Below are 14,951 nucleotides of genomic sequence, written 5' to 3'. Positions count from 1 at the left end.
CACTTCTCCTCGTTAGATGACAAGACAGTTTCTGGTGTGTTTTATGATTATTTTAATGAGAAAATATATTCGGTTATAATGAAGGAACCTAATGTTAATATTGAAATGGCTTAGGATATTAATCAATCTGATACATTTATATCATCTTGTTTTTTTGTTTTTGTTCATTTTTGTAATAATTTGATTCAACTTCTGGGCAGTTGAACCTTTTTTATGTACAAATCGAAACATTTGCTATTTTGCTTCGTTTTACCCAAGTACGACAGCAAAAGAATGAATGACATTTATTGATTATCTTACAGACTGGACTAGACTATTAGACTGTGGGACCTGTTCACCAAAAAGTAAGCTCTGCTTTCCACTTGAAACTTTTCCCTTTGTATATAACATTCTTTACCAGCCTGACACTGTGTAAATCCCTCATTACTAAATAACATATTGTGTGTTTTAATCATATCATTGTAACCCGTCATTTCATTGCTTGACTCTGTGTTGACAATAGAAAGTAATTTGTGTTCAAATCAACAATAATTATAAATAAATTTTCACTTTGTATGGAACATGCCCATTGCTTTTTTTTCTAGTGGGTTCTTGATCATATTTCCAAAATTGTACTTTTACGCGAAATGTACATACACGTTCCAAAGAGTTGCTGATCATTTTGAAGGTAATCTTCAGTTTGAAGTCACGATATGGAATGTAATAATGGTTTGCATTATTAGAAATGACATAAAGCATTTGTAAAGAAATCTTTTTTGTAACAGTGATCAATTGCATACATGATTTTCTTCACAAACCATGAGTCTGTGTGAAGAAAATCCCCGCATGTGCCATTGGACTCCATCCACTCAAATGCCCATGGAGTATAAACACTCACGTTCACAAAACTTTAAGTGAATGTTTTTTTCATAGTCATTTGAAATAGGCTTTAGATGTTATTCGGAATGATATACAATCTAATGATCAAGAAATCAGTTTAGAAAATGGAAATGATGATGTTACATATGAAGAACCTATTGTTTATTATTATTGCCTGCAACTTTAATTTTTGCAAACTAGTTATCCCAGAAAAACTTGTGATTTTCCATATTGTTATAATATTATCCAAATTGCAAAGATCATAACATAGCAAAAGATAGATACAGTAATACACTTATAATAAAGGGGCAGCAGTTGTCCTTCTTTCATCTATCATTGCCTGAAACTCATTCACATCTTCTATTCCTATAAAATACTTGCATTGCTTGATGCATTCTGTTTATACGTTATCATTCCTGTTATGCATTTTTTAAACAAACATTCAACACTGAAAATATTGTTGCATGGATTCTTTCCAAGTAGTGCATTTAAAAAAAACGTTAATCTGTCACTTGCTTATAATTCTGACCATGGCCATATATAGTAGAAAGATAAAGCTTAGTAGCAAGTAGCAGTACTGGCAATGGGAATAGAGTGTCCTGTTTTCCCATGTGATTGAAGAAGCACTCCCATCACAGTTTTTAACTTCTTAATATAATGTGGTCATCATATTACATGGCATTGTATACTTACAATTGCTCATTTTTCCCTTCTACCCAGTTCATTCTTCTGTTTTCCATTAAGTCTATGTCATTACCTGACTAACAACTGACTAATTGAATCTATACTCCCTGTATGAATCATGAGTCACAGCAAAATTCCATGGTGAGAGAGGAGGGAGCAGCTGTGTCAGGAGGTGAAGAGGGGAATGATAAATATAGGGAGAAGAGACTTCCTGTTTCTACATAGAGCAGAGAAAAGAGAAGAATTAAGTGAGTAGAAAGGCAACATGAGCAAATGTAAGTACACAGTGCTATATAATATGATGACTGCAATATGTTAAGAGAATAAAAACTTTGATGGGAATGCTTCTTTAACCCCTTCACCCCCAAGGGTGGTTTGCACGTTCAAGACCAGGCCAATTTTTACAATTCTGACGACTGTCCCTTTATGAGGTTATAACTCTGGAACGCTTCAACGGATCTAGGCGATTCTGAGACTGTTTTCTCGTGACATATTGTACTTCACTTTAGTGGTAAAAAATTTTCGCTATAACTTGCGTTTATTTATGAAAAAAACAGAATTATGGCAAAAATTTTGAAAATTTTGCAATTTTCAAACTTTGAATTTGTATGCCCTTAAAACAGAGAAATATGTGACACAAAATAGTTACTAAATAACATTTCCAACATGTCTACTTTACATCAGCACAATTTGGGAAACAACATTTTTTTTGTTAGGAAGTTATAAGGGTTAAAATTTGACAAGCGATTTCTAATTTTTACAACAAAACTTACAAAACCATTTTTTTTAGGGACCACCTCACATTTGAAGTCACTTTGAGGGGTCTATATTGCAGAAAATACCCAAAAGTGACACCATTCTAAAAACTGCACCCCTGAAGCTACTCAAAACTACATTCAAGAAGATTATTAACCCTTCAGGTGCTTCACAGGAGCAGACGCAACGTGGAAGGAAAAAATGAACATTTAACTTTTTAGTCACAAAAATAATATTTTAGCAACAATTTTTTTATTTTCCCAAGGGTAACAGGAGAAATTGGACCCCAAAACTTATTGTCAAATTTGTCCTGAGTACGCTGATACCCAATATATGGGGGGGAACCACTGTTTGGGCACAAGGCAGGGCTCAGAAGGGAAGGAGCCCCGTTTGACTTTTTCAACCTAAAATAGGCTGGAATTGAGATTGGACGCCATGTCGCGTTTGATGAGTGTCTGATGTGCCTAAACAGTGGAAACCCCCCACAAGTGACCCCATTTTGGAAACTAGACCCCCTAAGGAACTTATCTAGATGTGTGGTGACCACTTTGAACCCCCAAGGGCTTCACAAAAGTTTATAACACCCGGGCATGAAAATAAAAAATCATATTTTTTCCACAAACATGATCATTTAGTCCCCAATATTTTGTTTTCCCAAGGGTAACAGGAGAAATTGGACCCCAAAGGTTGTTGTCAAATTTGTCCTGAGTACGCTGATACCCAATATGTGGGGGGGAACCACTGTTTGGGCACATGGCAGGGCTCAGAAGGGAAGGAGCCCCGTTTGACTTTTTCAACCTAAAATTGGCTGGAATTGAGATCGGACGCCATGTCGCGTTTGACGAGTGTCTGATGTGCCTAAACAGTGGAAACCCCCCACAAGTGACCCCATTTTGGAAACTAGACCCCCTAAGGAACTTATCTAGATGTGTGGTGACCACTTTGAACCCCCAAGGGCTTCACAGAAGTTTATAACACCCGGGCGTGAAAATAAAAAATCATATTTTTTCCACAAACATGATCATTTAGTCCCGAATATATTGTTTTCCCAAGGGTAACAGGAGAAATTGGACCCCAAAGGTTGTTGTCAAATTTGTCCTGAGTACGCTGATACCCAATATGTGGGGGGGAACCACTGTTTAAGCACATGGCAGGGCTCAGAAGGGAAGGAGCCCCGTTTGACTTTTTCAACCTAAAATTGGCTGGAATTGAGATCGGACGCCATGTCACGTTTGACGAGCGTCTGATGTGCCTAAACAGTGGAAACCCCCACAAGTGACCCCATTTTGGAAACTAGACCCCCTAAGGAACTTATCTAGATGTGTGGTGACCACTTTGAACCCCCAAGGGCTTCACAGAAGTTTATAAAACCCCGGCGTGAAAATAAAAATTCATATTTTTTCCACAAACATGATAATTTAGTCCCCAATATTTTGTTTTCCCAAGGGTAACAGGAGAAATTGGACCCCAAAGGTTCTTGTCAAATTTGTCCTGAGTACGCTGATACCCAATATGTGGGGGGGAACCACTGTTTGGGCACATGGCAGGGCTCAGAAGGGAAGGAGCCCCGTTTGACTTTTTCAACCTAAAATTGGCTGGAATTGAGATCGGACGCCATGTCGCGTTTGACGAGTGTCTGATGTGCCTAAACAGTGGAAAGCCCCCACAAGTGACCCCATTTTGGAAACTAGACCCCCTAAGGAACTTATCTAGATGTGTGGTGACCACTTTGAACCCCCAAGGGCTTCACAGAAGTTTATAACACCCGGGCGTGAAAATAAAAAATCATATTTTTTCCACAAACATGATCATTTAGTCCCCAATATTTTGTTTTCCCAAGGGTAACAGGAGAAATTGGACCCCAAAGGTTGTTGTCAAATTTGTCCTGAGTACGCTGATACCCAATATGTGGGGGGTGAACCACTGTTTAGGCACATGGCAGGGCTCAGAAGGGAAGGAGCCCTGTTTGACTTTTTCAACCTAAAATTGGCTGGAATTGAGATTGGACGCCATGTCACGTTTGAGGAGCGTCTGATCTGCCTAAACAGTGGAAACCCCCCACAAGTGACCCCATTTTGGAAACTAGACCCCCTAAGGAACTTATCTAGATGTGTGGTGACCACTTTGAATCCCCAAGGGCTTCACAGAAGTTTATAACACCCGGGCGTGAAAATAAAAAATCATATTTTTTCCACAAACATGATCATTTAGTCCCCAATATTTTGATTTCCCAAGGGTAACAGGAGAAATTGGACCCCAAAGGTTGTCGTCAAATTTGTCCTGAGTACGCTGATACCCAATATGTGGGGGGAACCACTGTTTAGGCACATGGCAGGGCTCAGAAGGGAAGGAGCCCCGTTTGACTTTTTCAACCTAAAATTGGCTGGAATTGAGATTGGACGCCATGTCACGTTTGACGAGCGTCTGATGTGCCTAAACAGTGGAAACCCCCCACAAGTGACCCCATTTTGGAAACTAGACCCCCTAAGGAACTTATCTAGATGTGTGGTGACCACTTTGAACCCCCAAGGGCTTCACAGAAGTTTATAACACCCGGGCGTGAAAATAAAAAATCATATCTTTTCCACAAACATGATCATTTAGTCCCCAATATTTTGTTTTCCCAAGGGTAACAGGAGAAATTGGACCCCAAAGGTTGTTGTCAAATTTGTCCTGAGTACGCTGATACCCAATATGTGGGGGGAACCACTGTTTAGGCACATGGCAGGGCTCAGAAGGGAAGGAGCCCCGTTTGACTTTTTCAACCTAAAATTGGCTGGAATTGAGATTGGATGCCATGTCACGTTTGATGAGCGTCTGATGTGCCTAAACAGTGGAAACCCCCCACAAGTGACCCCATTTTGGAAACTAGACCCCCTAAGGAACTTATCTAGATGTGTGGTGACCACTTTGAACCCCCAAGGGCTTCACAGAAGTTTATAACACCCGGGCGTGAAAATAAAAAATCATATTTTTTCCACAAACATGATCATTTAGTCCCCAATATTTTGTTTTCCCAAGGGTAACAGGAGAAATTGGACCCCAAAGGTTGTTGTCAAATTTATCCTGAGTACGCTGATACCCAATATGTGGGGGGAACCACTGTTTAGGCACATGGCAGGGCTCAGAAGGGAAGGAGCCCCGTTTGCCTTTTTCAACCTAAAATTGGCTGGAATTGAGATTGGACGCCATGTCACGTTTGACGAGCGTCTGATGTGCCTAAACAGTGGAAACCCCCCTCAAGTGACCCCATTTTGGAAACTAGACCCCCTAAGGAACTTATCTAGATGTGTGGTGACCACTTTGAACCCCCAAGGGCTTCACAGAAGTTTATAACACCCGGGCGTGAAAATAAAAAATCATATTTTTTCCACAAACATGATCATTTAGTCCCTAATATTTTGTTTTCCCAAGGGTAACAGGAGAAATTGGACCCCAAAGGTTGTTGTCAAATTTGTCCTGAGTACGCTGATACCCAATATGTGGGGGGGAACCACTGTTTAGGCACATGGCAGGGCTCAGAAGGGAAGGAGCCCCGTTTGACTTTTTCAACCTAAAATTGGCTGGAATTGAGATTGGACGCCATGTCACGTTTGACGAGCGTCTGATGTGCCTAAACAGTGGAAACCCCCCACAAGTGACCCCATTTTGGAAACTAGACCCCCTAAGGAACTTATCTAGATGTGTGGTGACCACTTTGAACCCCCAAGGGCTTCACAGAAGTTTATAACACCCGGGCGTGAAAATAAAAAATCATATTTTTTCCACAAACATGATCATTTAGTCCCCAATATTTTGTTTTCCCAAGGGTAACAGGAGAAATTGGACCCCAAAGGTTGTTGTCAAATTTGTCCTGAGTACGCTGATACCCAATATGTGGGGGGTGAACCACTGTTTAGGCACATGGCAGGGCTCAGAAGGGAAGGAGCCCTGTTTGACTTTTTCAACCTAAAATTGGCTGGAATTGAGATTGGACGCCATGTCACGTTTGAGGAGCGTCTGATCTGCCTAAACAGTGGAAACCCCCCACAAGTGACCCCATTTTGGAAACTAGACCCCCTAAGGAACTTATCTAGATGTGTGGTGACCACTTTGAATCCCCAAGGGCTTCACAGAAGTTTATAACACCCGGGCGTGAAAATAAAAAATCATATTTTTTCCACAAACATGATCATTTAGTCCCCAATATTTTGATTTCCCAAGGGTAACAGGAGAAATTGGACCCCAAAGGTTGTCGTCAAATTTGTCCTGAGTACGCTGATACCCAATATGTGGGGGGAACCACTGTTTAGGCACATGGCAGGGCTCAGAAGGGAAGGAGCCCCGTTTGACTTTTTCAACCTAAAATTGGCTGGAATTGAGATTGGACGCCATGTCACGTTTGACGAGCGTCTGATGTGCCTAAACAGTGGAAACCCCCCACAAGTGACCCCATTTTGGAAACTAGACCCCCTAAGGAACTTATCTAGATGTGTGGTGACCACTTTGAACCCCCAAGGGCTTCACAGAAGTTTATAACACCCGGGCGTGAAAATAAAAAATCATATCTTTTCCACAAACATGATCATTTAGTCCCCAATATTTTGTTTTCCCAAGGGTAACAGGAGAAATTGGACCCCAAAGGTTGTTGTCAAATTTGTCCTGAGTACGCTGATACCCAATATGTGGGGGGAACCACTGTTTAGGCACATGGCAGGGCTCAGAAGGGAAGGAGCCCCGTTTGACTTTTTCAACCTAAAATTGGCTGGAATTGAGATTGGATGCCATGTCACGTTTGATGAGCGTCTGATGTGCCTAAACAGTGGAAACCCCCCACAAGTGACCCCATTTTGGAAACTAGACCCCCTAAGGAACTTATCTAGATGTGTGGTGACCACTTTGAACCCCCAAGGGCTTCACAGAAGTTTATAACACCCGGGCGTGAAAATAAAAAATCATATTTTTTCCACAAACATGATCATTTAGTCCCCAATATTTTGTTTTCCCAAGGGTAACAGGAGAAATTGGACCCCAAAGGTTGTTGTCAAATTTATCCTGAGTACGCTGATACCCAATATGTGGGGGGAACCACTGTTTAGGCACATGGCAGGGCTCAGAAGGGAAGGAGCCCCGTTTGCCTTTTTCAACCTAAAATTGGCTGGAATTGAGATTGGACGCCATGTCACGTTTGACGAGCGTCTGATGTGCCTAAACAGTGGAAACCCCCCTCAAGTGACCCCATTTTGGAAACTAGACCCCCTAAGGAACTTATCTAGATGTGTGGTGACCACTTTGAACCCCCAAGGGCTTCACAGAAGTTTATAACACCCGGGCGTGAAAATAAAAAATCATATTTTTTCCACAAACATGATCATTTAGTCCCTAATATTTTGTTTTCCCAAGGGTAACAGGAGACATTGGACCCCAAAGGTTGTTGTCAAATTTGTCCTGAGTACGCTGATACCCAATATGTGGGGGGAACCACTGTTTAGGCACATGGCAGGGCTCAGAAGGGAAGGAGCCCCGTTTGACTTTTTCAACCTAAAATTGGCTGGAATTGAGATTGGACGCCATGTCACGTTTGACGAGCGTCTGATGTGCCTAAACAGTGGAAACCCCCCACAAGTGACCCCATTTTGGAAACTAGACCCCCTAAGGAACTTATCTAGATGTGTGGTGACCACTTTGAACCCCCAAGGGCTTCACAGAAGTTTATAATACCCGGGCGTGAAAATAAAAAATCATATTTTTTCCACAAACATGATCATTTAGTCCCTAATATTTTGTTTTCCCAAGGGTAACAGGAGAAATTGGACCCCAAAGGTTGTTGTCAAATTTGTCCTGAGTACGCTGATACCCAATATGTGGGGGGGAACCACTGTTTAGGCACATGGCAGGGCTCAGAAGGGAAGGAGCCCCGTTTGACTTTTTCAACCTAAAATTGGCTGGAATTGATATTGGACGCCATGTCACGTTTGACGAGCGTCTGATGTGCCTAAACAGTGGAAACCCCCCACAAGTGACCCCATTTTGGAAACTAGACCCCCTAAGGAACTTATCTAGATGTGTGGTGACCACTTTGAACCCCCAAGGGCTTCACAGAAGTTTATAACACCCGGGCATGAAAATAAAAAAATCATATTTTTTCCACAAACATGATCATTTAGTCCCCAATATTTTGTTTTCCCAAGGGTAACAGGAGAAATTGGACCCCAAAGGTTGTTGTCAAATTTGTCTTGAGTACGCTGATACCCAATATGTGGGGGGGAACCACTGTTTAGGCACATGGCAGGGCTCAGAAGGGAAGGAGCCCCGTTTGACTTTTTCAACCTGAAATTGGCTGGAATTGAGATTGGACGCCATGTCACGTTTGACGAGCGTCTGATGTGCCTAAACAGTGGAAACCCCCCACAAGTGACCCCATTTTGGAAACTAGACCCCCTAAGGAACTTATCTAGATGTGTGGTGAGCACTTTGAACCCCCAAGTGTTTCACTAAAGATTATAATGCCCAGGCGTGAAAATATAAAATCCTGTTTTGTTCCCACATAAATGATCATTTAGTCCCCAATTTTTAATTTTCCCAAGAGTAACAGGAGAAATTGGACCCCAAAAGTTGTTGTCCTATTTGTCCTGAGTACCCTGATACCCCACATGTGGGAGAAAACTACTGTTTGGGCACACGTCAGGGCTCGAAAGGGAAGTAATGACGTTTTGGAAAGCAGACTTTGATGGAATGGTCTGCGGGCGTCATGTTCCATTTGCAGAGCCCTTGATGTTCCTAAACAGTAGAAACCCCCCATAAGTGACCCCATTTTGGAAACTAGACCCCCTAAGGAACTTATCTGGATGTGTGGTGAGCACTTTGAACCCCCAAGTGTTTCACTAAAGATTATAATGCCCAGGCGTGAAAATATAAAATCCTGTTTTGTTCCCACATAAATGATCATTTAGTCCCCAATTTTTAATTTTCCCAAGAGTAACAGGAGAAATTGGACCCCAAAAGTTGTTGTCCAATTTGTCCTGAGTACCCTGATACCCCACATGTGGGAGAAAACTACTGTTTGGGCACACGTCAGGGCTCGAAAGGGAAGTAATGATGTTTTGGAAAGCAGACTTTGATGGAATGGTCTGCGGGTGTCATGTTCCATTTGCAGAGCCCTTGATGTTCCTAAACAGTAGAAACCCCCCACAAGTGACCCCATTTTGGAAACTAGACCCCCTAAGGAACTTATCTAGATGTGTGGTGAGCACTTTGAACCCCCAAGTGTTTCACTAAAGATTATAATGCCCAGGCGTGAGAATATAAAATCCTGTTTTGTTCCCACATAAATGATCATTTAGTCCCCAATTTTTAATTTTCCCAAGAGTAACAGGAGAAATTGGACCCCAAAAGTTGTTGTCCAATTTGTCCTGAGTACCCTGATACCCCACATGTGGGAGAAAATTACTGTTTGGGCACACGTCAGGGCTCGAAAGGGAAGCAATGACGTTTTGGAAAGCAGACTTTGATGGAATGGTCTGCGGGCGTCATGTTCCATTTGCAGAGCCCTTGATGTTCCTAAACAGTAGAAACCCCCCATAAGTGACCCCATTTTGGAAACTAGACCCCCTAAGGAACTTATCTAGATGTGTGGTGAGCACTTTGAACCCCCAAGTGTTTCACTAAAGATTATAATGCCCAGGCGTGAAAATATAAAATCCTGTTTTTTTCCCACATAAATGATCATTTAGTCCCCAATTTTTAATTTTCCCAAGAGTAACAGGAGAAATTGGACCCCAAAAGTCGTTGTCCAATTTGTCCTGGGTACTCTGGTACCCCACATGTGGGAAAAAACTGTTTAGGCACACGTTGGGGCTCGAAAGGGAAGTAATGACGTTTTGGAAAGCAGACTTTGATGGAATGGTCTGCGGGCGTCATGTTCCATTTGCAGAGCCCTTGATGTTCCTAAACAGTAGAAACCCCCCATAAGTGACCCCATTTTGGAAACTAGACCCCCTAAGGAACTTATCTAGATGTGTGGTGAGCACTTTGAACCCCCAAGTGTTTCACTAAAGATTATAATGCCCAGGCGTGAAAATATAAAATCCTGTTTTGTTCCCACATAAATGATCATTTAGTCCCCAATTTTTAATTTTCCCAAGAGTAACAGGAGAAATTGGACCCCAAAAGTTGTTGTCCAATTTGTCCTGAGTACCCTGATACCCCACATGTGGGAGAAAACTACTGTTTGGGCACACGTCAGGGCTCGAAAGGGAAGCAATGACGTTTTGGAAAGCAGACTTTGATGGAATGGTCTGCGGGCGTCATGTTCCATTTGCAGAGCCCTTGATGTTCCTAAACAGTAGAAACCCCCCATAAGTGACCCCATTTTGGAAACTAGACCCCCTAAGGAACTTATCTAGATGTGTGGTGAGCACTTTGAACCCCCACGTGTTTCACTAAAGATTATAATGCCCAGGCGTGAAAATATAAAATCCTGTTTTGTTCCCACATAAATGATCATTTAGTCCCCAATTTTTAATTTTCCCAAGAGTAACAGGAGAAATTGGACCCCAAAAGTCGTTGTCCAATTTGTCCTGGGTACTCTGGTACCCCACATGTGGGAAAAAACTGTTTAGGCACACGTTGGGGCTCGAAAGGGAAGTAGTGTTGTTTTGGAATGCAGACTTTGATGGTCTGCTGGCGTCATGTTCCATTTGCAGAGTCCCTGATGTGCCTAAACAGGAAAAAAACCCACATGTGACATCATTTTGGATACTAGACCCCCAATGAACAAATCTAGATGTGCCCCCAACTACACTAATGTAAATTAGTAGTGCATGGAGGTGTGGTACAATTTGAAGCAATCCTTCATGCACAGGCCAGGTTTTTCGGGGCAGGTGTCGCACTGGTAAATGGTGTCCCTGCGTATTCCTTTTTTGCAACACACTCGACACCTTTTTTGCGGCTTACCTTTTCTTGGGGTTGGCGGGACCACCCCCGGAAAATGCTGACCTGGGACAATACGAGCACCTTCAGTTCCTGAAGTACTGGGGCCCGCTCCTTCCTGAGCGCCAAACATCATGGCCTTAACCACTACCTCCTGGAAATGAAGGTACGACGTATCGCTGGGGCATGCACATTGTGACAGCAGGAATGCGTTGAGCATTGCCATTTGGACAATGTGCACGGCCAGCTTTTTGTACCACACCTTGGCCTTCCTCAATGCATTGTACGGTTGGAGGAGTTGATCGGAGAGATCAACTCCCCCCATTTTTTTGTTGTACCCCACTACACATGTCGGTTTGAGGACCTGTGTAGAGGTACCCCGTACAGTGCAGAGGGTACTGCCATCACCGTGTATGGTGGTCAAGAGATGGACATCTCTCTTGTCCTTGTACTTGACCACCAGTAGGTGGTCGCTACATTGGGCTCTGCTCTCACCTTTTCGGAGCATCTGCCCAAGTAGCGTCTTCGGGAGGCCTCTCTGATTTTTGCGGACAGTACCGCAGGATGCGGTACGTCGCTCAGAGAGGGATTTGTAGAGTGGGATGCTGGTATAAAAGTTATCAGTGTAGAGGTGATAACCTTTATCCAGCAGTGGGTGCACCAAATCCCACACAATTTTCCCACTCACTCCCAGGAAAGGAGGACACTCAGGGGGTTCAATCCGGGTGTCCTTCCCTTCGTAAACTCTAAACTTGTGGGTGTATCCTGAGGTACTCTCACACAACTTATAGAGTTTGATTCCGTACCTGGCCCTCTTACTGGGCAGGTATTGACGGAATCGCAGCCTTCCCTTGAAGTGAACCAAGGACTCATCCACGCAGATGTCCCTTTGGGGCACGTACACTTCAGCAAACTTTTTGTTGAAGTGTTCGATGACCGGCCGAACTTTGAACAGACGGTCAAAGTTGGGGTCATCTTGTGCGGGACACTCTGCATTATCAGTATAATGCAGAAACTTGTGGATGGCCTCAAAACGCGTCCGGGCCATGACCATTCGGAACACTGGAGTGTTGTATAAAATATCAACACTCCAATATTGCCGAATTTCCGGCTTCTTCAGTATCCCCATATGGAAGACCAGGCCCCAAAACTGCGTCATTTCAACTGCGTCTACAGGAGACCAGTTTGAAAATGTTGAACACGGGTTTTGCTCCAAAAATTGACGAGCGTACAAATTAGTTTGCTCCACCATGAGGTTAACAAAATCCTCAGAGAAAAAGACTTTGAAAAAGTCAATTTCTGTGAGGCCGGTGGTGTCAAACTTGATTCCTGATTCTGCCACAAAATCAGGAATCAGTGGCTCGTAATTTTCGGGGGGCGAGGTCCATACGGGGAGCACTGGGTCAGCTGCGGGCATGGTGGGCACTGCCTCATCTTCTGTCCTGGAGCATCTGCGTGGCGGTTCCGCAGGACCAGAGGAGGAAGATGAGGAGGGGGAAGAGGAAGAAGAAGAGGATGAAGAATCCGAAAAATAAAGAAAAGTCTGATCGTCATCCAAATCGCTATCAGTTTCGGAGTAAAGTAAAGCATATGCCTCCTCCACTGAATAGCGCTGTTGGGATGAATTTGATGACATTTTTGTGTAAATATGGTGCTTGGGTGTACACTTTATTGAAAACTGTATGTGTACGTGAGGGGGGGGAGTGATTGGTGTAAACTTTCTGTAAAGAAAAAGCTGTGGAAAAAAGTCTAAAACAGCAGGCCCTAGCTGATAAGTGTCACTTATCAAAACTAGGCTGCTGGATGTGCGCACGGGGTGGCGCAAGGGGGGGTGGGAAAAAAAAAAAAGGAAAACGGCAAACTCTGATAAGTGAACTGTGTCACTTATCCAAGTTTCGCAGCTGCGGGATGTGTGTACGGAGGGGCTAAGGAAAAAAAAGCGAGCTCAAGTGTTGATCGGTGAACTGCGTCACCAATCAAAGCTCGGCGGCTGCGCACGGAGGTGGCGCAAAAGTGGGGTGGAGGGGGGTAAAAATAGGGGGAAGGGGGATGGGGGGATTGGGGTGGATGAAGAGAGATTGGGCAGGGATCAACAGTTAGGGTTGTAGTTATGTGGCACAAAGGGGGGTGAAAAAAATGAAAAGCGGCAGGCACAAGCTTGGATAAGTGACGTGTGTCACTTATCCAACTTTTGCGGCTGCGGGATGTGTGTACGGAAGTGGCGCAAAGGGGGCTAAGGAAAAAAAGCGAGCTCAAGTTTTGATCGGTGAACTGCGTCACCAATCAACGCTCGGCGGCTGCGCACGGAGGTGGCGCAAAAGTGGGGTGGAGGGGGGTAAAAATAGGGGGAAGGGGGATGGGGGGATTGGGGTGGATGAAGAGAGATTGGGCAGGGATGAACAGTTAGGGTTGTAGTTAGGTGGCACAAAGGGGGGTAAAAAAATGAAAAACAGCAGGCACAAGCTTGGATAAGTGACGTGTGTCACTTATCCAACTTTTGCGGCTGCGGAATGTGTGAACGGAAGTGGCGCAAAGGGGGCTAAGGGAAAAAACCGAGCGCGAGTGTTGATCGGTGAACTGCGTCACCGATCAACGCTCGCCGGCTGCGCACGGAGGTGGCGCAAAAGTGGGGTGGGGGGGTAAAAGGGGGGTGAAGGGGGGTAAGAAGGGGGGTGGAGGGGGGATGGGGGATGAAGATAGATTGGGGGGGTGAAGATAGATTGGGCAGGGGATCAGGGATCAATTAACACTTACAATTGTAGTTTTCTTTCTTCTTCTTTCTTCTGCAGGGATTGTGATGCTACAAGCTGTGGCACCACAATACCCAGCACAGGAGCTCTTGCTGCGTCCGACCTCTCTGCAGGAATCCTCAGCTAGAGTGAGGACCCCTGCAGACAGGTCAGACAGGTCAGAGGCAGGTCAGGGGGCAGGTCACAGAGCGGTCACATCGCTGCTGTGACCTGTCATTGGTGGGATCGAATGATTACATCGATCCCACCAATCCCTGATCTGCCTGGTGACCATGGCAACTGCCTAGAATCGGAGCTCACAGGTATCGCATTAAAGGGCACGACGTACTATCCCGTCCACGGTCATACGGGCCCGGGTACCGTGGACGGGATAGTACGTCGGATGTCAGGAAGGGGTTAAAGTAGCCAATGACATCTATTTCACCAATTTATCCCCTGCCTGTTCAGATGCTGATTCCGATTTCTGTTAGAGATAACATATGATGACAGAGAGGTGGAAACATAATGATTGTTAAACCCTTAATTTCAGCTGTAGATTTTTAAAATTCTTTTTTTAAACACTGTTTATATTTTTTTACCAGTGAAAGCCATGAATGCAATCATAATTATATAACAAATTAGAAACAGGTAAGGAGATTTTAAAAAATAAAAAATGAGTTTAGAAAATGAAGTTAGGAAAAGTAAAATGAAGTTAAACCAACGACACAAAAAAATTAAGGCATGCATATTATTATTTTGGTTTAATCTCTACATTTGGTGCTCCCGGTACAGATAACATTTTGAAATAAGGTTTGATTATTTAAATGTAAATGATATAATATTAAATATATGAACAAACTAATCTTAATGAAACACTCTCATCAAATTTTTATCCTCTTCAAATATTGCAATTATCATATTATATAGCACTTTGTACTTACAATTGCTCATTTTGCCCTTCTAACCATTAAATATTGCTCCTCTGCTGTAGAGGCAGGAAGTCTCTTTTCCCTG

General features: G+C 43.5%; 1 protein-coding gene across 8 annotated transcripts in view; it reads left to right on the top strand.

Moving 5' to 3' along the window:
* The window catches only part of TENM1 (teneurin transmembrane protein 1), a 1,357,925-nt gene that overhangs the window by 483,942 nt on the left and 859,032 nt on the right, over positions 1–14,951 (top strand). For 5 of the 8 annotated variants that reach the window (XM_073547613.1, XM_073547618.1, XM_073547615.1 and 2 more), the window contains one exon: positions 303–344. The exons of the other annotated variants lie outside the window; for them this stretch is intronic. In XM_073547613.1, coding sequence (XP_073403714.1) covers positions 303–344 — 42 coding nt within the window. The remainder of the gene's footprint in view (positions 1–302; positions 345–14,951) is intronic. 8 annotated transcript variants of the gene reach the window in all.

Source organism: Dendrobates tinctorius, unplaced genomic scaffold (genome assembly GCF_039654945.1).
Source record: "Dendrobates tinctorius isolate UK_male_01 unplaced genomic scaffold, ASM3965494v1 ptg000154l, whole genome shotgun sequence".
NCBI lineage: Eukaryota > Metazoa > Chordata > Amphibia > Anura > Dendrobatidae > Dendrobates > Dendrobates tinctorius.
Note: the sequence above shows the minus strand (reverse complement) of the source record. Positions and strands in the feature narration are given on the sequence as shown.